The 22,685-nt window shown below is 38.7% G+C and overlaps 13 protein-coding genes across 13 annotated transcripts, besides 1 other annotated feature; 2 read left to right on the plus strand and 11 right to left on the minus strand.

Annotated features, from left to right (window-relative positions):
* Positions 1-547: 547 nt before the first annotated feature.
* Positions 548-790: an origin of replication (ARS1211; Autonomously Replicating Sequence).
* A 280-nt stretch (positions 791-1,070) lies between these two features.
* Positions 1,071-1,382, minus strand: TRX1 (thioredoxin TRX1; the record flags this gene model as incomplete). The annotated part of the gene is made up of 1 exon (NM_001181930.1): positions 1,071-1,382. The coding sequence occupies one exon, from the start codon at positions 1,380-1,382 to the stop codon at positions 1,071-1,073; it is 312 nt and encodes a 103-aa protein (NP_013144.1).
* Positions 1,383-1,758: 376 nt separating this feature from the next.
* Positions 1,759-3,450, minus strand: PDC1 (indolepyruvate decarboxylase 1; the record flags this gene model as incomplete). Its single annotated transcript, NM_001181931.1, has 1 exon — positions 1,759-3,450. The coding sequence occupies one exon, from the start codon at positions 3,448-3,450 to the stop codon at positions 1,759-1,761; it is 1,692 nt and encodes a 563-aa protein (NP_013145.1).
* Positions 3,451-4,405: 955 nt separating this feature from the next.
* Positions 4,406-7,072, minus strand: STU2 (Stu2p; the record flags this gene model as incomplete). Its single annotated transcript, NM_001181932.1, has 1 exon — positions 4,406-7,072. The coding sequence occupies one exon, from the start codon at positions 7,070-7,072 to the stop codon at positions 4,406-4,408; it is 2,667 nt and encodes an 888-aa protein (NP_013146.1).
* A 297-nt stretch (positions 7,073-7,369) lies between these two features.
* YLR046C (uncharacterized protein) lies at positions 7,370-8,182 on the minus strand (the record flags this gene model as incomplete). The annotated part of the gene is made up of 1 exon (NM_001181933.1): positions 7,370-8,182. One exon carries the CDS (start codon positions 8,180-8,182, stop codon positions 7,370-7,372), a length of 813 nt encoding a protein of 270 aa, NP_013147.1.
* A 533-nt stretch (positions 8,183-8,715) lies between these two features.
* On the minus strand, positions 8,716-10,776 carry FRE8 (putative ferric-chelate reductase; the record flags this gene model as incomplete). The annotated part of the gene is made up of 1 exon (NM_001181934.1): positions 8,716-10,776. The coding sequence occupies one exon, from the start codon at positions 10,774-10,776 to the stop codon at positions 8,716-8,718; it is 2,061 nt and encodes a 686-aa protein (NP_013148.1).
* An 824-nt stretch (positions 10,777-11,600) lies between these two features.
* On the plus strand, positions 11,601-12,718 carry RPS0B (40S ribosomal protein uS2 RPS0B; the record flags this gene model as incomplete). The annotated part of the gene is made up of 2 exons (NM_001181935.1): positions 11,601-11,690; positions 12,050-12,718. The coding sequence occupies 2 exons, from the start codon at positions 11,601-11,603 to the stop codon at positions 12,716-12,718; spliced, it is 759 nt and encodes a 252-aa protein (NP_013149.1).
* Positions 12,719-13,254: 536 nt separating this feature from the next.
* On the minus strand, positions 13,255-14,541 carry MLO50 (Mlo50p; the record flags this gene model as incomplete). The annotated part of the gene is made up of 1 exon (NM_001181936.1): positions 13,255-14,541. The coding sequence occupies one exon, from the start codon at positions 14,539-14,541 to the stop codon at positions 13,255-13,257; it is 1,287 nt and encodes a 428-aa protein (NP_013150.1).
* Positions 14,542-14,955: 414 nt separating this feature from the next.
* On the minus strand, positions 14,956-15,441 carry EMA19 (Ema19p; the record flags this gene model as incomplete). Its single annotated transcript, NM_001181937.1, has 1 exon — positions 14,956-15,441. The coding sequence occupies one exon, from the start codon at positions 15,439-15,441 to the stop codon at positions 14,956-14,958; it is 486 nt and encodes a 161-aa protein (NP_013151.1).
* Positions 15,442-15,692: 251 nt separating this feature from the next.
* FCF2 (Fcf2p) lies at positions 15,693-16,346 on the minus strand (the record flags this gene model as incomplete). The annotated part of the gene is made up of 1 exon (NM_001181938.1): positions 15,693-16,346. One exon carries the CDS (start codon positions 16,344-16,346, stop codon positions 15,693-15,695), a length of 654 nt encoding a protein of 217 aa, NP_013152.1.
* Positions 16,347-16,569: 223 nt separating this feature from the next.
* Positions 16,570-17,322, plus strand: IES3 (Ies3p; the record flags this gene model as incomplete). Its single annotated transcript, NM_001181939.1, has 1 exon — positions 16,570-17,322. One exon carries the CDS (start codon positions 16,570-16,572, stop codon positions 17,320-17,322), a length of 753 nt encoding a protein of 250 aa, NP_013153.1.
* A 146-nt stretch (positions 17,323-17,468) lies between these two features.
* Positions 17,469-17,795, minus strand: NRS1 (Nrs1p; the record flags this gene model as incomplete). Its single annotated transcript, NM_001181940.1, has 1 exon — positions 17,469-17,795. The coding sequence occupies one exon, from the start codon at positions 17,793-17,795 to the stop codon at positions 17,469-17,471; it is 327 nt and encodes a 108-aa protein (NP_013154.1).
* A 290-nt stretch (positions 17,796-18,085) lies between these two features.
* OSW2 (Osw2p) lies at positions 18,086-20,347 on the minus strand (the record flags this gene model as incomplete). Its single annotated transcript, NM_001181941.1, has 2 exons — positions 18,086-20,229; positions 20,317-20,347. The coding sequence occupies 2 exons, from the start codon at positions 20,345-20,347 to the stop codon at positions 18,086-18,088; spliced, it is 2,175 nt and encodes a 724-aa protein (NP_013155.2).
* A 293-nt stretch (positions 20,348-20,640) lies between these two features.
* Positions 20,641-22,449, minus strand: SPT8 (SAGA complex subunit SPT8; the record flags this gene model as incomplete). Its single annotated transcript, NM_001181942.1, has 1 exon — positions 20,641-22,449. The coding sequence occupies one exon, from the start codon at positions 22,447-22,449 to the stop codon at positions 20,641-20,643; it is 1,809 nt and encodes a 602-aa protein (NP_013156.1).
* Between the last annotated feature and the right edge of the window lie 236 nt (positions 22,450-22,685).

A 22,685-nucleotide genomic window follows, 5' to 3' on the forward strand; every position in this document is an offset into this window, starting at 1 on the left:
GACTTCATTCTTGCATTCTTTTTTCTACAAGATGAGTCTATACATCTGAAACTGCGACGCCATTTTTTCCGCTGTTCGGGGCATTCTTGGCCAAATCCTCGAAAGAAATAAAACGTCAAAAGTAAAAAAGGTGGGCTAGACGAAACGTTATTATACGTCATAATTGTAGCCGTGTATGAGTGGGTGGAACTTGTATAAATAAACAAGTTCTTACTTATCATATTCTCGCATGCAATGAAATTCTCCAGATTATGACGCTTAGGTCTGGCCAGACGGCTAATGAGGTCCAGAGGAAATAGAAGGATTGTAAGCGGCCTCCACTAAATTTTGACCCCTCATACATGCTTGTTCAAACACAAAAGATTGAGGTTGAAAACTTGGCAAGAATTGGGCTAGGAGAAAGTGGCCAGGTGCTTCTTGTTCAGAACCAAGCAGATATGCTAGCACAATGTGCACCGTTCTATTTTTTTCTATAGTGTGTTTACATTTCTTGGCACATTGCGTTCGGTTTCAAATTTGTATAATTATTATTGGAGCGAGACAGGCGTTTCTGTACCGCTGTTATTTTTAACATCCACTGCGTTTTATGTATCTCTAAAATTGTGCGTTGCCTTTCTTTTGTTTATATTTTTGTTCAAAAAATGAGTTAATAATGATTTTTCATCTTCGGCTTACCGGTCTTGAAAATATTTGTTAAGACAACAGTGGATAAAATAAAACTAAACAACTCAAGCAAAAGTATTCCACTTCTTAAACAAAGCCCAACTGAAAGGTTGCGAAATACTATGTCATTTTGATTTAATCATCTAATGCTCGAGAAAATTTCAGAGCCGTAATACTTAAGTAATCGGAAGAAAAGTATCTCATTCTTCATTTTTCTCCAAATATATACCTCTTGTGTGAAAAATTAATTGTTTCCTCCACCTCCTTTGTGTGGTGGGCAATTGTGTGCTTCCGAGTAAATAACAAAACATAAGGATAATATATAATTCTGTTTTTTTGTCTAAAAAAGGTAAACTATATATAACAAACACAGTATAGAAACACAATATATCGGTCATTGGGTGAGTTTAAGCATTAGCAGCAATGGCTTGCTTAATAGCCGCTGGGTTGGCACCAACAACCTTTGCAACTTCCTTACCGTTCTTGAATAGAAGCAAAGTTGGCATAGCGGAAACTTCATTCTTTTGTGCAACATCACCCAATTCATCGACATCCAATTTATAGAAATCAGCTTGTGGGTATTGTTCAGAGAATTTTTCAATCATTGGAGCAATCATTTTACATGGACCGCACCAAGTGGCGTAGAAATCTACGACAACTAGCTTGTCTTGAGCAATTGCAGAGTCGAATTCGCTGGCAGTTTTGAATTGAGTAACCATTATTTGTATCGAGGTGTCTAGTCTTCTATTACACTAATGCAGTTTCAGGGTTTTGGAAACCACACTGTTTAAACAGTGTTCCTTAATCAAGGATACCTCTTTTTTTTTCCTTGGTTCCACTAATTCATCGGTTTTTTTTTTGGAAGACATCTTTTCCAACGAAAAGAATATACATATCGTTTAAGAGAAATTCTCCAAATTTGTAAAGAAGCGGACCCAGACTTAAGCCTAACCAGGCCAATTCAACAGACTGTCGGCAACTTCTTGTCTGGTCTTTCCATGGTAAGTGACAGTGCAGTAATAATATGAACCAATTTATTTTTCGTTACATAAAAATGCTTATAAAACTTTAACTAATAATTAGAGATTAAATCGCTTATTGCTTAGCGTTGGTAGCAGCAGTCAACTTAGCTTGTTCAACCAAGTTTTGTGGAGCATCGAAGACTGGCAACATGATTTCAATCATTCTGATCTTAGAGTTGTCGTTGAAAGACTTGTCTTGGGTCAACTTGTCCCATTCACCGGTGGTAGCGACTCTGTGGGTTTCATAGTCCTTAGCACCGAAAGTTGGCAACAAGGATAGGTGGTCCCAACCTTGAATTTCGTTGTATTGAGCCTTTGGACCGTGAATCAACTTTTCAATGGTGTAACCATCGTTGTTCAAGACGAACAAGTATGGCTTCAAGCCCCATCTGATCATGGTGGAGATTTCTTGAACAGTCAATTGCAAAGAACCGTCACCAATGAATAAGATAACTCTCTTCTTTGGATCAATTTCTTCAGCAGCGAAAGCAGCACCCAAGGTAGCACCAGTGGTGAAACCAATGGAACCCCATAAGACTTGAGAGATACCGTAGGTGTTGTTTGGGAAAGTGGTTTGGTTGATACCGAAAGCGGAGGTACCGGTTTCAGCAATGACAACATCACCTTCTTGCAAGAAGTTACCCAATTGGTTCCACATCCATTCTTGCTTCAATGGGGTAGAAGCTGGGACAGCAGCGTTAGCTGGAGTTCTAGCTGGGACAGCAACTGGCTTGTAACCCTTAGCGGCGTCAGCAATAGTGGTCAACAACTTTTGCAAAACGAATTTCATTTGGACACCTGGGAAAGTGGCGTTTCTGATCTTCATGTGGTCGGAGTGGAATTCGACAATGTTCTTGGTCTTGTAAGAGTAAGAGAAAGAACCGGTGTTGAAATCAGACAACAAAGCACCGACAGACAAAATCAAGTCAGCAGATTCAACGGCTTCCTTAACTTCTGGCTTGGACAAGGTACCGACGTAAACACCACCGTATCTTGGGTGTTGTTCGTCAATGGAACCCTTACCCATTGGGGTGACGAAAGCTGGGAATTGAGTCAAGTCAATCAACTTCTTAGTTTCAGCCTTGACGTCGTGTCTGGAACAACAAGCATCAGCCAAGATAACTGGGTTCTTAGCATCCTTGACCAAAGCCAAGATGGTGTCAATGACTTCCTTTTCGGATTCAGCATCGTTTGGCTTCAAAGACATGTCAATTGGAGTTTGCAACAACTTAGCTGGGACGTTCAAGTCGACCAAGTTAGCTGGCAAACCTAAGTAGACTGGTCTTTGGGTGACGTAAGTGGTTCTGATACATCTGTCAATTTCAGCTGGGGCGGTAGCAATGTCAGTGATCATAGCAGTGGTTTCAGAAATGTTGGCAGACATTCTGTGGAAAACAGTGAAGTCACCGTTACCCAAGGTGTGGTGCAACAACAATTGCTTAGCTTGAGCAGAGATGGATGGGACACCAACAACGTGCAAAACACCGACGTGTTCAGCGTAAGAACCGGCAATACCGTTCAAAGCAGACAATTCACCGACACCGAAGGTGGTGATGATACAAGACATACCCTTGATACGAGCGTAACCATCAGCGGCGTAAGCAGCGTTCAATTCGTTGGCGTTACCAGCCCATCTCATACCTTCAACTTCGTAGATCTTGTCCAACAAGGACAAGTTGAAGTCACCTGGCAAACCGAAAACGGTGTTAACGTTGACTTGCTTTAATCTTTCGAACAAATATTTACCCAAAGTAATTTCAGACATTTTGATTGATTTGACTGTGTTATTTTGCGTGAGGTTATGAGTAGAAAATAATAATTGAGAAAGGAATATGACAAGAAATATGAAAATAAAGGGAACAAACCCAAATCTGATTGCAAGGAGAGTGAAAGAGCCTTGTTTATATATTTTTTTTTCCTATGTTCAACGAGGACAGCTAGGTTTATGCAAAAATGTGCCATCACCATAAGCTGATTCAAATGAGCTAAAAAAAAAATAGTTAGAAAATAAGGTGGTGTTGAACGATAGCAAGTAGATCAAGACACCGTCTAACAGAAAAAGGGGCAGCGGACAATATTATGCAATTATGAAGAAAAGTACTCAAAGGGTCGGAAAAATATTCAAACGATATTTGCATAAAATCCTCAATTGATTGATTATTCCATAGTAAAATACCGTAACAACACAAAATTGTTCTCAAATTCATAAATTATTCATTTTTTCCACGAGCCTCATCACACGAAAAGTCAGAAGAGCATACATAATCTTTTAAATGCATAGGTTATGCATTTTGCAAATGCCACCAGGCAACAAAAATATGCGTTTAGCGGGCGGAATCGGGAAGGAAGCCGGAACCACCAAAAACTGGAAGCTACGTTTTTAAGGAAGGTATGGGTGCAGTGTGCTTATCTCAAGAAATATTAGTTATGATATAAGGTGTTGAAGTTTAGAGATAGGTAAATAAACGCGGGGTGTGTTTATTACATGAAGAAGAAGTTAGTTTCTGCCTTGCTTGTTTATCTTGCACATCACATCAGCGGAACATATGCTCACCCAGTCGCATGTTGTTACCCTCATGAAACATGTATGAGATATTACTTTGAATAGGTTACTTGCATGCATTTCGGCGTGCGGGTACCACCTCTTTGCATGAGCTTGTTCCTTTTTCAAGTTGAAGACTATATATTTTATTGAGTTTATGTTATGGGGAGGCTACCCTTTACGTCCTGGTTGTCCCTTCCCGCCTTGATTTGGCCTTCATTTTTTCAATTCTGGCCTTTAGGGTAGATGTCACTGCAGCGGCACGTTTATAACTTTCTTCTGAGGCAAAACTATCGTTGAAATCGATATCCAAATCGTCGGAGACACTGCTCACTCCAGTGCCGTTTTTTCTGTACGGCCGTATGTTAAGAGAGTTTACGCGGTGCGGCAGGTCGCCGATGGACTCGCTTGATCTTCTTTCATAGTTGACGTCCTCTTTCCTTCTGACATCTTCCTCCTCCTTAAATGGCAAAGCGGAAGATAAAGATTTTACCCCATAGTTGCTTGACACGGTGGAAGAAGGTATGGAGTATGATGAAATCGTACCCATCGATTGCAAGTTTGTATCATTTCTTTTCTTATTTCTATCCAATTCGATCTCCATGTTTCTAAGCTCGTTTTCTAGTGACAGTACTCTATCAGACAGCTTATTGACATCAATCTCCTTGGATCTTAATTGAATGTTCTTTTCGTTCAATTTAGACTGCGCTTCCTTTAGTTGCTCTCTTAGCATTTCGTTTTCTTTAATCATTTCGATCTTATAATTTTCTGTATTATTCATCTTTTCCAATAGGCTTTGTCTTTCTTTGGTCCATATCATCTCATCATTTTGTAGTTTTTGCAGTCTGTACTTGTATTCTTCAATCAACTTTTCATTCTTGTCAGTGCTATTAGCTACTACGTTTTTTGGCGTTGCCAAAGACTTAGACGTCAACAGGACCCTCGATTTATTGTTAGCAGCTACCATTGATGGTTTTGATGCGGAGGCTACTGACCCTATTGGGTTCACTTTACTTTTGTTATCATTTCTCAGCGGTGAAGATGCCACTCTCTTGGAGGGAAGTACAGAACTTTTTTTCAGGAGAAATTTATTCTCCATTGGCCCAGTTTGTTTATTCGTTTCAATAGTGCTATGGGTACTACCACTTGCAATACTGAAATTAGGTAGAGTTTTGACCGTTTCTTCAATTTTTTTCCTTTTCAAATTATCCAAGTGCTCTAATGTTTTCACAAAGGTATTCATGCCAAATATTTTAATTAGAATGGCGAAACTCTCAAATCCAATAGTTCTTATAGCAGGTTGGGTGTCGTTGACGATCTGAATCACAATTGGTACCACTTCATCCTTCAAGTATCTTTGCAGGGTCGAGTATCCATCTTTTTCTTCTTTCATGCTTGCATTAAACAATTGCGTACACTCCATTCTGATTTGAGGTGTCTTGTGCTTCATATGCTCCAAAATATCTTTCAACATATCTTCATTGCGTCCACTGGAGGCTAATGGATCGTAATACTTGCAGATGGTTAATAATGCCTTCCTAATGGCCTCTATCACAGAAGGTTTCTTTTCCTTTGTCCTGTCTAACAAGGGAGTGAAGACTAGTGAAACATAATCCTTGGAAAAGCCTGGTGTTTTTAGTTTGTCGCAGATTAATTCTACTGATTGAGCGGCTAGTGCAACAGCTTGAATGTTTGCATCTTTCTGGATAATATGGCCATATATCCCCAATAAGTTGGAATAATTTTGCGAGGTGCTTTTTAACTTCTTAGTCTGCGATAGAACACTATCCCAAAATTCTTCCAGCGCTTCCACTCTATCTTTCCATTTGGACGACGTTATCCTTTCCTGGAAGTCCTTAGGCAGTTTATCGAGGATCGTCTCCTCCGGTAGCATACTGAAGGTGTCTATTTGAACTCCACTTTGCTGTTTTGATGGTGGCATATCCGTTTCCATCCCCATCAATGTATCTCCATCCTTATCTATCTGATATTCCCCCTCATCATTCGATAATATGGACTTTCTTTTCCTGGCTTCCTCCTCTTGGCTTCTTTTCTTTTCCAATTCTCTTTTCTCCCACTCGAATAACATTTTCGATGACGATGGCTCGTCACCAACTTTTGCAAACAATTTATGAAGATCTTTCACTTGAATTGGTTTTAATTTTTTAAACAGTATCTCCTCTAACAAGTCGCTATTGTTGCCCGTAACCTTATAGATCTCGACAATCAAATTCATCGTTTGTGATCGAACGTTTCTATCACCATGACCGGCTAGTTGAGGTACGTGCTTTAATAATTCTGGTAGAAACGTTTGAACGTTCACATTAGTGAGCCCGAATGCAGCCATCAACTCATAAACACAATTGGCTGCCGCAGCAATTAATTTTGGCAGTTTTTTCTCGAAAAAGGGTATTACCAATTCCACCGATTGCGTAATAGATGTATCAAGACCACATAGTGAGAGTATACAGCTCATCGACTGCGTCTTCGTTGTAGCCCTTGAGGACGTTAAGCCCTTTTCCACAAGCAATGGTGTCCATGTTGATATTAAAGTAATATTATGTGCATTTTTCAAAGACGATGACGCAAAGGCATCTATTAAACTATTCAAGGCAACAATGGCTTGTTCTTGAGCGACCACATTAGAATCAGTTATATATTGTGCAAATAATGTAGGATCCCTCCAGTAAATTTGTATGTTGTCATCCCTACTGATGTCGCCAACGGAGTTTCTAAAAAGCTGGTTTAACTCCTTATAAGCTTCTAAACGTGCCTTCCATAACTTGTACGTTAATCGCTCTTCTAGGGGTAACGTTGTATAATCTACTTCTTCTTCTCCTGACATAGTCAACTTCAAACTCTTTAATAAAAACTCAAAAATACTTTACACTGTAAAGATAGCTGTTTCTTTGTAGTTTAGTAATGCTATTTGGTCCCTAGGTCTGGTAGGTTCTTCATTTACTCTTCCTATGGAGTGTCAAGCAGACAAAACAAAAACAAAAACAAAAACAAAAACGACACGAAAAAAAATAGATTCGTTAACCATGATAATCTTTGCACCATATAAAGGAAAAGACAAGATTGACTTCTAATGCCCAGCACAAATATTATCCAACTATTTAATTAATAAATTTTTGACTACTTAATCTTCAGACACAGATTCCTTGTCTAATAATTTGTTTAATTGAATATTGACAGATTTATCCTGCAGCTTGAACAAATTTCTTGCGCGAAAGGTTGCTAGGAAAATCAAAGGTAGTAAAAACATTAGAACTGTATCGAAAACGTAAAGGCACCATTCGTGCTGACCTATATAGCTTTGTAAGCCCATTAGAAATTGTACTACTCTGACAATGGTTCTACCATTAACCAGCAATATCCCAGCTAAAAGTATAAAATTGTACTGGAACCATTCATTACTATCCCGCACAATTTTACTAGGCGTTGCCTTCATTTTATAGTGAAGAAAAAGTTGACTGAACGTTAAAAAGGTATAACAAAATATCTGAATGAAAAGACCCACAATAATTAGGATACGCCCAGTATTCCTGCTGTTCCATGAGGATAACAACCCACCTCCTACAGCCTGTAGGACACGCCCAATCATATCTGCCACTACGAAAGAAACTGTACTAAATTTCGCAGGAATTAACATATATGCCTCCATAAGAATTAGACGTGCCATTTTGCTGAACAACATAAAAATACTAAGGGCGTAAAGTGAAGGTGCTATCAATAGAAGCACCGATTGAGCAATGAAAGTCGAAATCGAGGGGCTATTGATAAAGACTATTTTCAACACATAACCCACGAACTCTAAACAAATCCCTAAAACGAAAGGAAAATGTGTCCACATCAAACCGCGGGCAGGAAAGTATATTATTGTGGAATTTTCCTCTGACAACTCATTGTTTTCCCAGCGATGAATACGTCTCTTGCTCGTGTGTGTTGCCATTATGATCTGCACCAAGGCAGAAAGGATTAAAATGCCAAACAGAACGACAAATGCAATCGCTGCACCTTTGTGAGGATTGTATGCATAAAAACCTTCATAATCAGTGATTGCTTTAGTAAAAAAATTCCTATTGAGGCAGTTGAGTTCTTTTATCGACAATAAGTCTCTAGTACAGTAGTGAGAGTGTCATGTATTCAGTACCAAGAAGAACTTATATGCCTTTTATAATTCATCTTATAAGTTGCTAGACATACAAATAATCAATATGGAAATGTGCTTATTCCCGCTAATATCCATTAATATCCGCTGTCATTTTTCGCAACTATCACCAAGTGGAGAGAGGCTTGACAACCACCAGAAAAAAACTAAATCAGCCTGCGGAACTTTTCTCGGAAAAAATCAGTTAGAAAAGATCGTACATAGGGCCCTTTTTTGACAGTAAGATTAAAGAGCAAAACGGGACATTATAGATATGCCACCATCAAATACGTGAATTTTCCAAGCCTCATAAACTAATAGCCAACTTGCAACTCTTATAATGCAAAACTTTCTCCGTGAAAGTGTAAACCACCATCTGTCGCCCATCTTTTGGTGCTTTCAATTAAGCCTCTAGGGCCTGCAGCGAGAACCCATACTTGTGACAAATATTCAGCATGGTCTCTGCCTTGATTCGCCCACCTGCAACATTGAATAGAATCCGTCTCTGCATCACATTCGGTTTGCAGACACCATTCATAATCCTTATCTCCAAGTGTAGGCCTGCCAAAGAACACTTTAACACCTGCGGGAATTCTGATCTTTTTAGGCGCCGCCTCTAAACAAGGATCTTGGGCAGGTGGCTCAATGATCTTTGGTTGTCTGAAAACGCTCGATCCGTTAAACGAAGAATGTGTAGTTAGAGTTCCTTGTGCAGTATTTTTCCTTGATTTGGATCTGCTAAAAGCATATGTAAAATCTATCTCGTCATCAGCATTGATGTCAGGTATATCACTTGTTTTTGGTGGGTGATGGTTTCTCAAGGTAGATTTCTTACTTAGAAGGGCTGTGTTCTCATTGGGCTCCGTAGGTTGGGGATTTCCATCTGATAACATGGAATTATCTCCCAGTTCTGAAACTCGGCCGCTCGAAGAAATACTCCTGACTTCATCATTAATATCAGCAGCGCAGTCATGATAGTCAATATAATCAATTTCTATGTCCTGTTCGTTGCCTTCGGTGCCACTAATATATATCTCCATACCTTCAAAATTGTTTTTGAAGTGGTTCAATACTTCCAGATCCTTATAATCTCTAGAAACCCAAAGGAGCCTAACGTTTACACCGTTGAAGTTTAGAATACGAAGTAGTGGTAAGCCAAAGGAAATTCCTGAACCTCCAACACACATAAACACTCTTTGCGCTTTAATTAGAAAATTTAAAGGCGAATTTATTAGTGCAGAAGAATTGTTTCGAAATGGATTCTTGGAAGATTTCGTGGTAATATTAAAAGGAACAGTAGGTTTAGAAATGAAACTCAACTCAGGTTCAAAAGCCCCTGTAATGTAATACTTTTCATTTGTACGCAATGGAAAATGCCCGTTTCTAATAATTAACCTGACCAAATTATCACTTGGAATACTAGCAATAGTAAAAGGATGTTGGAAGGGTATCAAATGGGAGAAAAACCTCCTTAAAAAATTTCTATGGTAAATGTTGATCCTTAGATGCCCTCCTGGTAGGATGGGCTTTTTGGGTAAATCGGTTAATGGGAACTCCAAAAGAGACAATGATGAAGAAATGGGTACTATCGTAACTCTCGTAACATTGGTGATATGGAGCCTATAGACGATTTGTCCCGTTAATATGAGCACATTTAAAGTGGTATAATATGAAATTCCTGGGCGAGCGTGATAATGTAGAAACACCAAAATAAGCCATGTGCTTACATAGTGAACATAGTAAAAAACTCTGTAGCTCCATCGTCTGGCATATCTCACAGAGGTGATGGCAATCAGTAGGAAAAGGCCGAGGGCAATAACCCCATAAATGTTGGGTAGTTTTCTCATTTTCACGTATAACGTATCATTAATGTACATGTAATAGAGATAGAACCACGTGTGTAGAATAGATTCAAGCACAACAATTCTGGAAATCCATTTGTGGAGAGGTAACAATGCTAAGTATAACGTGTGAGGTAACGGTGATGGCCTCAACGTTAGAAATAGTAAAGGTGGCATCAAAGCAACGGAAATTCTCCCCATTCGCTTAGTAATTTCTAACAGATCTCCGTTAGCGCCTTGTATAACAAAAAACGAGGTGAAAACAAAGCATATTAAACATAGTTGTAGTGACTGTTTGTGATACATATGTGTTTTGTGAACCCATGATCTTCTGTTGAAAACATGATGCTTTAAATGGTGACATATTTTGAAGAATTTGTCAGTTAGCAACAAATAATTCATTAAGGGTATAATAACACATATTATAATGAAAGAAATTAAAAGACATATCTGAGAATATTTGCGGACTCTTAAAGTTCTAAAATGCTTGTCCACGTCGACATCAAAACTGGGAAGATGTTCCTTGAACCAGCTAACGATGGACTTTAAATTCATGCTGAAAATAACAATAAATAAAATACAGTAAACTTTTTTAGCGGAACTTCTATTGTAATTTAACGATTTAATCTGAAGAGATGTAGATGTAATAAAACTGTTAAAGTGGCAACGTGATAATTAAAAGCTTGGCAAAAATAAGAGATCAACACTAGCTTTTTCTTTTTCCACCTAAATTTGAAGGGAAATAAAAAAGAAATTGAGGCTGTACAGAGTGTTAATCTTCCATAACGGATACCACCAAACGTTTTTACCCTAAACTTAAATTTTATTACTTATTTTACATGCATAATGGCTGCCATGCGTAGTTCATACATGTTATTTGCACCCTTTTTCTTTTTCAATAACAAAAAAGAGCTTGGGCATTACGTTTTCAACACTTTTAATATTTCCCTTTTTACATCCGTACATATAAAATGTAAACCCATGCATTCATGACAATTTTACCTATTTCTTAAAGGCCTTTGTCACTTCTTTATGGGAATGGCGCTACTTTAATTTTCCGCCTACTTTGAAAAATTTACCAAGGCGAAATTGAGTGCGCTAGGCGGAAGTTCCAGGGCACGGTCACCGAACCTTTGTGCTGTTTCGAACGAGGGTCCCGCTGGAGGTTGACGGACGCGGGAGGAGCTGGAAAGATGGAATGGAAGGACTGCAACACTCAGTAAGAAGGTTCGTGGTAGGGAACATCACCTTCTCTAGTTCCTGTAAAAATAATATGATCAAGTTTGAATCCTCGTATTGAAAAATCGCGAGTTATTAAGTGTGTAATTTAGAATACCGAAATAGCACAAGAAGAGATAAGATAAGATACTGATAGGATAATGTCTTTACCAGCTACTTTTGATTTGACTCCAGAGGATGCCCAACTTTTGTTGGCCGCTAACACCCATTTAGGTGCTAGAAACGTTCAAGTATGTACACATATCCCATACGATTATGTTCTATAGATGATAATAGGTCTCGAAAAGAATATGTCCCCGATTTAATCATATTTGGAGGTCAGAGGACCAAAGGTAATTTCAGAGGAATTTTGAACACGCCGGGTTTAGAAGAGTTAGAATTTCACTTCTTAGTGAGGGTAAGGAGAAGAAACTCAATAAGAATATACATCCTCGACTGTGTCAAAGATTATGAACTCCGATGAAACAGTAAAACGTCAAAAAATTCCACGGGATATAATTCGGTACTTTATTGGATATGGAAGAAAACATTATATATGCACAAATGAACGCTCTTACTAACATAATTTATCTTTCCTCTCTTTTTTTAGGTCCACCAAGAACCATACGTTTTCAATGCTAGACCAGATGGTGTTCACGTTATCAATGTTGGTAAGACCTGGGAAAAGTTGGTTTTGGCTGCTAGAATTATTGCTGCCATTCCAAACCCAGAAGATGTTGTTGCCATCTCTTCCAGAACCTACGGTCAAAGAGCTGTCTTGAAATTTGCTGCTCACACTGGTGCTACTCCAATCGCCGGTAGATTCACTCCAGGTTCTTTCACTAATTACATCACCCGTTCTTTCAAGGAACCAAGATTGGTTATTGTTACCGACCCAAGATTAGACGCTCAGGCCATTAAGGAAGCTTCTTACGTTAACATTCCAGTCATTGCTTTGACTGATTTGGACTCCCCATCTGAATTTGTTGATGTCGCCATCCCATGTAACAACAGAGGTAAGCACTCCATCGGTTTAATCTGGTACTTGTTGGCTAGAGAAGTTTTGAGACTAAGAGGTGCTTTGGTCGACAGAACTCAACCATGGTCCATCATGCCAGATTTGTACTTCTACAGAAACCCAGAAGAAGTTGAGCAAGTTGCTGAAGAAGCTGCTGCCGCTGAAGAAGGTGAAGAAGAAGAAGTTAAGGAAGAAGTCACTGAAGGTCAAGCTGAAGCTACTGAATGGGCTGAAGAAAATGCAGACAACGTTGAATGGTAATCATTTGAAAACCTTGCAATGTGTGTGAATATTGTAAGGAATTGAGAAAGAGAGATAAAAAAAGAGACAGAAGTATCACTTCCTTTTCTAATTTTTCTTTTTCATTTTTTTTTTAAATTCATCTATCGTTTATCTTTATCTCATATATATTTGCTTCTCTCTGAAGCGTCATCATCTATCTGTATTTTTAATGCAATCATAGTATAAAAATTTTTAACCAAATTCAAAAATTATAATATTTTAAAAGTTTATGCTTTTGTCCTTTTATATTCAAGTCATTTGGCCATTATTACGCTTTTTTTTTTATTAGGTAAGTGGTTTCAATAATTAAATTCTTTAGCGGGAAGGCTGACTATCTATAGTATTGAAGATAAGTTAAATTAATGTTTAGTTCTGATATTTCATTTTTATTATTAATTAAATTTGCACTATTCGCCATGACGGGTTCACCCGAGTATTTATTTTGCTTTCGTTATACATATATATATATATATATTCTTCCAGGAGAAATACCTGCCTTCTCTCTTACCCCTTGCTCAATCTAAATCAATCCGTGACCTTAAATCTTCTAGCAGAATGACTAAGTCACAATCGATTTTAGAAATTTGAATAACCAGCTCAGAGATATTACTGACAAAAAACTTGTAATGGCACTGTTTTAGCAAGTTTAAGATAAATGTATCCATTAAGAAAGCATTGATTTTATTCGGACCATAATAGGTAGTCACTATTAGAATATCTAAAAGTTCTAGACCAATACCATCTAATTTGTGCTTATTCAATGCGTTGGTCATAAAATTTCTTATTACAGGCTTGATGAAATCCATTATCACATTTAATTTCAACTTGTCCTTTAAATGGTAGTATAAGTTAGGAAAGTCCTGATAGAACTTCCCCTCAGTAACCGTGTAAGAATTCTTGTTGTCCTTATTGTCATCGAAACGACTATTCAACCAGGTAACGTTTTTCGTCAAATTGATGAAAATAGACCGGGATAGAGTTTCCTGCTCTTCGTTGTTACAACATTTCCTTATTGCTAGATACAATGAGTTGTTCGCATACTGACTGAAAAATCCGGCTTCGTCTAGTTCGCTATAGTGATATAAACATCTCTTGTATATTGGAAGACGAAAATCGTTCGGTATCCCAAACCAATATAAGTTATGCTTACTTATCACCAACAGCAGGTCCGTCTCATCGCCAGATGTATGACAACTTCTCAAATTGCTCCAAAACTTTTCCAATTTTAGTTCTCTTCGAAATAAGTTTCTATTTTGAAACTTTAAATTTAAGATGTTCCTCTTTGTTTCCGATTTAATGAGGTTTTGTATGGATGGATCAGTATGAGTGCACAAGGTTTCATCGTTATTATTGGCAATTAATGATAACGATTCTTTTTCACTATTGATTTTCCTTTTATTTTCCTGAATCAAAGAATCTACACTCAAATTTTTTTGTGGTCTAATGACTAATGAAGATGATCCTGATGAGTTCCTGTTGTTGTTTGGAGTAAACAAACCATCAGAAAACACAGAAGACGCAGAAGAAGATGAAGAAGAGTACATCGTTGATCTGTGATTCGGCGAAGGGGCCACAGGACTCCCCTGAGAGTTTGCTCGAGGAATGGCAAAGTTGTCTATTATGGGGACAGCATAACTAATGAGATTAGTATCTTTATCTATTGTTGTGTCCAGAATTGTTGTCCAATCTGTGGTCCCGGAATGTAGGGCCTCTTCTTTCAAATCGTTTCTTGTTATTCTATGCCTGCTATGGAATAGCCGCTGACTGGGTGGTACGTACTCGTGCATGATATTATTAACCATGAGTTGTAGCTGTTTTGTTATATCCAAAGAATTTGGCTAACGTATCCTTGTACGCGTGATTTATTTATATATACGTGCAGCACAATATATATATATATATATATGTATGCGTGCGCTTGGTTATGGCTCAGTAAAGCGAAAGTAACGGAATAAGCGAGGGAAGGGGGATCTAGCGATGAGGGAATGGCAGTAACAGACTGTTCCCTTACAATACACTCTTGCTAAATTACATCAAGGATAATATACTATTTTAAAACAAAAACCAGCCATTTCCCTAAGGACGCGAAACTTTTGTGACGCGTTTCAAATAAAAAAGAATACTGCAAAACGCAGCACAATAATTAGATAAAACTAGTGGCATATGTCACTAATTAACTATATAGTCACTAATACTGTATATATAGCCGACACAGGCTACACAAAACACAAACGCAAAGGAATTAGGAATGTAGGTAGGTACACCGAGGCTAACTGACACTTCTGGGTCATGGACAAGCTTGTTTTTAGCACATCGTAAGGAATGTAACCACGCTTGAAAATAACAACGATACATATCAAGGTAGTTAGAGAGGCATTCCAGCCATAGATACGCAACCACTTTTTCAATCTGCTATTTGTATTAACTTGTAATTCGCTTGAATTCCAGAATTTATTGACGAAATAGACGAAAAGGGGTAGTTGCAGAACTAGCTCAAGGACTACAAACCAGTATAGCCATTCTGGTTTCTCTGATAGCAGGAAATCGTGTTGCTTTGCGATGTGATCACTAACAACCTTTTGCGCAATCCCTAGTTGCCATTTAGCGGGAATAACCACTGATGAGTCGATGAATATGGTGATGGGAATGTGAACGATGAAGTACCACAAGTAGAATTGTTGCTCACGATGTCCTAGCTTCATTATCTCCGGTCGCTTTTCTCTATATGTTTTCACGTGAGTGGCTCGTTTCTCGTACTTATTTGCTGCGGTTGTTCCTTTTATACCTACTAATTCGTATCCTGTACAAAAGCCGATAATTCTTTACTATGTTTTCAAAGGTTTTTTTTTTTTAAACGATATGCAAATTATTAATTCTTTTGAATATTTCTATGTAATCTAAACCACTTTACAATATACTATATGGAATACGTGGCGAAGAAAATTCCATTATCTCACCTCCGCTTCTTTCTCATCTCTTTCATTTTCTTGTAATGTGCCTTCCTACCGCTCGTAGATTTCTCCTGAATTTCGTTGTATTTACGCTTGAAATACTTATTAGAAGCTTCATCACCCATGAGTGTTTCCAAAATAGTCGACTTTCTTTCCTTCCTGTTCATACGACTACTATAAAACTCACTCTTGTCTTCAATTATGGTACCAATAGCAAACCTCTCTGGCACCTCCCAACGTTGCTTCTTATAATGTCTCTTTGGATCAAGAGCAGCTCTATGTTTAATCAGCAATAAATCTCGTTGAACTTCACGACGCATGTTATCATCTGGCTTTGGTAAGGTAAACCAGTCATTATCGTTTTTGTCGCTCTTGTTGGGTTTTCTTTTATCTTCTGTCTCCACACTAGGCAAGACGTTCTTCTTCTTCTTCTTGTTTGCTAAAGCATCAAATCCGGTTTCTAACTTAGGAAGCTTCTTAAGATTAGTTTCGATCTCTTGAAATTTACTTTCAATTTCTACTTCATCATCATTATTGCCTATCTGCAAAACATCCTCTTGTTGAAGAGAAACTTGTTCCTTCGCTGAATTTTTTACTTCTAGACTGGCACTAGCATCTCTTAGTGCTCCAAATAAGTCTTCCACACTTTGATCCATGTTTAACAGCTCCTTTCTCACGTCCTCTTTAATTGGAAAACTTGACGTCTCATCGCATTTTCTATTTCTTTTCTATCTTCTGTTTTAATATGCTGAAAAATTTTTAGGCCGGCACTAACCACGAATTATGATAAAAGAGAAGGATGTTTAGAGAAAAGGTTTTCGTGTGAAAGGGGGAATTGCGTTGTTAACTGACATAGCTGTCTTCAATGGAATCATAACAATGAAGTTCGAAGACCTCTTGGCAACCAATAAACAGGTGCAGTTTGCTCATGCAGCTACTCAACATTACAAAAGTGTCAAAACTCCAGATTTCTTGGAGAAAGACCCACATCACAAAAAATTTCATAACGCAGATGGCTTGAATCAACAAGGTTCTTCGACCCCATCTACAGCTACCGATGCAAATGCCGCCTCAACTGCTTCCACTCACACAAACACCACGACATTCAAAAGACACATTGTTGCCGTGGATGACATATCGAAAATGAACTATGAAATGATAAAGAATTCTCCAGGGAATGTAATAACGAACGCTAACCAAGATGAGATAGATATAAGCACCCTCAAGACAAGGTTGTACAAGGACAATCTTTACGCTATGAATGACAACTTTTTACAAGCTGTCAATGACCAAATTGTAACATTAAATGCAGCGGAGCAGGACCAAGAAACTGAGGACCCTGACTTATCAGATGATGAAAAAATTGATATACTGACCAAAATCCAAGAGAACTTGCTTGAAGAGTACCAAAAACTTTCACAGAAAGAAAGAAAGTGGTTTATATTGAAAGAACTACTGTTGGATGCAAATGTAGAACTCGATTTGTTCAGTAATCGTGGCAGGAAGGCAAGCCATCCAATCGCATTCGGAGCAGTAGCCATACCAACGAACGTCAATGCGAATTCACTAGCATTTAACAGAACCAAGAGAAGAAAAATTAATAAGAACGGCCTTTTGGAAAACATTCTTTAAGCCAAGATTAACATAAGACAAGTTTGCAAAATCCCCAACTTCACTTCCATATGCATATTCATTTAGGTATATATCGTATATTTGAGAAAAATTCATATATGAAACGTTATTAAAACATGAAAAATAGAATGTGTTATCGGGCTTAACTATATTCTGCCATTCAATGCGTGTTTCTTGACCATCTCTCGCACTACCTCTGACGGTACATAGAATGGGTTATGCTTCTTTGTCTTTTTCGTGTGCTCATATTGTCTTTGGTTCTCGAACTCAACCTCCTGGGTTAAATTTATATTAAAGAACAAGAAATCCTCTATGCTATCATTATTATCTTGAGATTCCATCTCAAATAGTTCAGAAAATCCGGTGTTCCCGAGGTCATCGTATTGCAATTTTTGTTTGTCTACCTCATTACTCAAATTGCTATTGGAGGTGCTTTTGATAGCATCACTACATTTATTATGAAGCATATCCATTAACTCCGTCCTGAGTTGTTCCGACGTGTGTCAACAAAAGGATTTACTAAGAATGTTGTATTTTGAGTTTTAAAAGGACGTGCATATGCACATACATATATATATACATATATGCGTATTTATCATCACTCCGTGCTGTTTAGAAGCTGCACATATTATGCATCTATCGCGATAGTATTGTGAGTTGGAGATAAAGATTTAATCATTTGTGCAACAACCGCTTTCTACTGTAGGCATAGAATTTCGCGCATCCCACCCCTTATTAACAATCACATTTTTTTTTTTTAATATTAATGACTCCGGTGGTCGTGATTGTAATCTTGATAACAATCGCGATCATGATCACGTTCTTTAGCCTCATTATCGAACAGTACTGGAGGTGAATAGGCACACCGTTTATCTAAAAGTTCCATGATCGTGGATTGGTCCCTCAAGATGGAATCATACGTATCTACACCACCGTATCTACTAGTGGTAAATCTCAAAATATCCCCAGTGTTGCCACGGTTCAAAACATCAATGTGGTCCAGTAATAGCTCATACGGATTCGTTCGTGGACGAGGCAGTGCTCCTCTATGAATATTGAACCGATGTTTAATTTTCCACATCTGAGATTCTAATTCAGAATAGTTTCGACGTCTTGCGTCCAATTCTGATTGCGTCCTTGGTTTAACTTCGTAATATAATTGTCTATGTAAGTCTTGGTATTCTTTGGCGAACATAAAGTGATTTGACCTTAATTGCAACTCCAAGCTGCTTGTAGTATATGGTCTTTTCATATCATTTGATTTATCCTTACTCGACCTTTTAATAGAAAACCTCCTGATGAAGTGTGGCACAGCAACCACTCCAAATTTTTCTAGAGGCTTTGTGGGCTTTGTTGAGCTTCTTTTGTCAATTCCAAGGCAAGAAAAGTCGTCTTCATCGGCCAAATATTCATCTTCAAATGTATGTATCGTATCATCAGGCAAGTGTTTATCATCGTAGCCTGTATCTGCTTTAGTTGGAGATTTTACTCGTTTTTGACCACCAGATGTATTTGCGTCGCAATTGCTAATGTATTCTGCACCTAAATACAACTTTTCTAAGTCCGCTGGTAAAGCTGGATCATTGACACCCAGTGGACTTGTCATCGTGAATCGTTGTGTTAAACTAATGAAAGAACCTTCCTTTACATTTTTGTCCACTCTGTTTTTGCCTTTATCTTGATCCTCGTTATCACCATCGGTAAAATCTTGGCCGCTATTAATTCCTGAAGCAACGTTAATACCACCACCAATCCTGCTGTCCAACATCGACAAGGCATGCTCACACCTTCCACCATTTATTGATAGCCCACTTAGTGTCAGTAACCTCGTATAGAATCCATATAGGAAATTTAAATTTGAACACGAAACACCATACTTTTTGGCCAAAATGATGGGCTGATGCAAAAGAATTTGAGCAGGATATTCAAATCGGTGGTAGAAACAATAAGGCTCAAACGGTAAGGATAAATATTCCGGATGTTCGTTTGCCGTAGAGTTGATAAGTTGCAGTTTTTTACCTTTGCAATATTCTACGATTTTCCCAAAATTAATCTCTTCTTCACCTTGTGATTTTACTAGCAAAAACCTTGCAATTTTGCTTCCACATTGTGCAAAGCAAATTCCAAGTAACTCTTTCACCAGATCTTTAAAAATAATTTCTGTGGATTTGTTTTCTAACATTTTCTCATAATCAAATTGTTCATAGATGATAGAAAGGATGTTAAGTGAGATTTTAGGAATAAGCAATTCCCACATTTTCAATGCCATTTGTTTTGGGTCCAAAATTAATTTAGATTTCATCCATTTCGCAACGGTCAATCCAAGAAGGAACCTGCGAACATTTGAACCCTTAATCCCTTGCAATTCTAACGAAGCTGCTTTCGTGTTTTCCAGAATGGTTGGACTTGCTTCAAAATTAGCATCACAATAAGTTAATCCCAAAGTTATTACACATTGATCGTCGTTGACCAATGCATATGATCCAAGCGATAACTGTCTGCATTCAACCTCACACGAAATGGAAATAACACACTTGCACTTCCCTCCAAAATAACTTATGGCTATGGGCTCCAGTTCGCAACCAAAATCAGTGCTAATAAGCACAGTCGTATTGTCGTTCGTGTAATCTGACAACAATCGACAAGTTGTTTCGAAAGACTGTAAGGAAATTGCAGACACTAACACAATGTCAATTGAATACGTATTTGCACCGTTATGTTTTAATTTGTGGTGCAGCTCTTTAATATCCTTAGTGAGAATGTTTGGCGTGTAGAAATTGGCGCCTAGTTTTGTCGATTTCCAGGCAACTAACTCGTCACTAGACACATATTGCGAGACCAGTATTATAAAAGAGTTGCTCAAACTTAGTCTCCATCCTAGAAATTGTGCTGCTGGTGTTTCTCCAACTGTAAAAAAAAGGAAATTTAAATTTACATTTATATGTTAGTAAATTTTTGTTCGAATGTCTGTTTTCTTAAACTTCTTTGCCATACCTATTAAGCACGTTAATTGGTTTTCTTCCATAACTAATGCGAGTTCTTGCCTTCAAAAAAAGAAAGAAAGGCTTAGGAATACAATTTGAACTAGTATTTGTATCGTGCGTCTATGTGCTTTTGTTAATATGAAGCGTATTATTAACTCCATTCATTTTACTTTTCATTCAAATTTTGATAGTATAATATGCCTTTGTCTGCCCGGACCCTGAATTACTGACACAAAATGAAGGGATCAGTGGCCCTGAAAAAAAAAAAAAAAAAATAAACGGCGCGCGGAGTAATTATGATTATGATTATGGTTATGATTATTATTACAACTCACTATTCTAAGTCTATATCGTAAATAAGGGTCGTGTCCGTAGAATTCCCCTGCCAGCCTCTGTTGCCACTTGTGCTTATTATAAATCTTGAAGTGGGGTCGAGGTATAAGTTTGATATAATACCACCGTGATGGCCCGGCACGATGAGGAACGGCACTTTAGAACTCTTTGTAGTCGAATTCGAAGCATCTACTGCAATTTCAACGTTGTACAATCTGATATTATCCCGCGATGCACATAGTAAATGCTTGTTATTAGGCATGGCTTTAACACAAGAGACAGGCCCTGAAATAGAAGGCAGTTTCAAATTATGGATAGGTTTCGAGGGCATCTTCAAGTCAAACTGCTCCACACAGGCATTCCTTCTCCCTGCATACACATGATCACCATCTACACCCCAACATGCGGACAAACACCACGGTGGGACGCCTGCACCTCTCTCCAGAGACAATGCTGGCGACTGCGTCATGCGTCGGTCCCAAATATGCACGGAACCGTTCAACCCTGAGGTCATAAAAACGGATTCATCATAGACTATGTTCAAAGATTCTTCAGATATCTGTTCTTTGTTCTCTTCACCATTAGAACCATCCCCCGTCTCGACGGGTTCGTTGCCAGCATCTTGCTTTTCGTCTTCGTCTTCATCACCAAACAGAGAATCCATATCGTCATCTGCATTTTCATTCTCTTTACCACTGTTGACGTTACCGGACACATCCACGGACGAGTACAGCGGCCGCATTTCCAAAGATGACAATTCAGACCTTGATTTTTTAAACTCATTAACTATGTCACCCGTCTGCAAATCCCATTCCAAAAGACGCTTATCCCAGGAACCACTCAAAAACCTGTCCTCTTGACCGTTTAATCTCAGTATGTTAACGATTTGGGTATGTCCATTCCTGCCCTTAAAATAGTGCGCAATGCTCCCCTCCATGTAGCGAACGCCCTGCATGGTAATCCCACCATTCTGTAGCCCGCTCAGTATAAAGAGGCATTCGCTTTGGACTTCCAAAGAATGAACGGGGCTAACTTTGGGCTCGTAATCTGTCTTATTAGCGGAGAGTTTCATTTCTGATTTTTTCTGCGGGATCTCATTTTCCCAGTACGACTGCAAGATACCCGCGTTCTGAATAGACTCAGCCAACGAATGCTTCTGCAGGATAGTTAGAGAAAGTTTCCCCTCAAGCGTGTTCAGCAAGTCGTACTTCCTTATGTATCCATCGCTACCGCCCAAAAACAGGTACTTGAGACCCCTGGACACGGCCAACGCATTGACGTGCGTCTGGATGGGTATGGCTGCCGTGGGGTAGATATTGTACGAATCCGCAATCTGTGCGGCATTCAACATGTGCTTATAGTACTCATAAACCTCTCCATTAGCAGAGGCTTCGTGTGTAGAGGAAGATGCTTCCCTGGACCCCACTCCTCCATCAACATCGCTCAATTTCACATCCTCGGATCCAATCTTAGTAACAGCATCGCCACTATCGCCTGCACCGCCAGCACCAGCAGCAGCAGCCTTTTGCTCATCATGCTGGTGCTCATTCGTCGGTGTAGCAGTCTTATCCATTCTTGCGGCGTCGTCCTCACCATCGTCGTCCTCCTGTTCATCGTCGTCCTCTCGTTCGTCCTCGTCATCATCATCGTCCTCATCATCATCATCGTCATCCTCTTCATCTTCACCACCGTCATCATTCCCCTCGAGGTCCTGCTTTGAGTCGTTTTCCAGCCCACTCAGCATCTCTTCGTCATCCTCCTCGTCATCCACCACCTGGTTGTTAATTAGAATATCGTCAACCTCGTCCATTACGTAAAAGAAGAAAAAAAAAAAAACTGAGCCTTTAGTACACTACAGTTACTGCTACAGCCTTTTACAGCCCAGCATCTGGCACCACTACGCTATAATATATGATGCGTCTATTATGCTAGAATCCTTCCTGAAAGGGCATTCTGGAAGCCCTACGTACAGAGTGACAATATATTAGGGCATCCATAAAAATAGATTAGGGCAGCTCTGCCATTTTTTTCATAGCCGAAAGAAGA

Source organism: Saccharomyces cerevisiae, chromosome XII (genome assembly GCF_000146045.2).
Source record: "Saccharomyces cerevisiae S288C chromosome XII, complete sequence".
Classification (NCBI taxonomy): domain Eukaryota; kingdom Fungi; phylum Ascomycota; class Saccharomycetes; order Saccharomycetales; family Saccharomycetaceae; genus Saccharomyces; species Saccharomyces cerevisiae.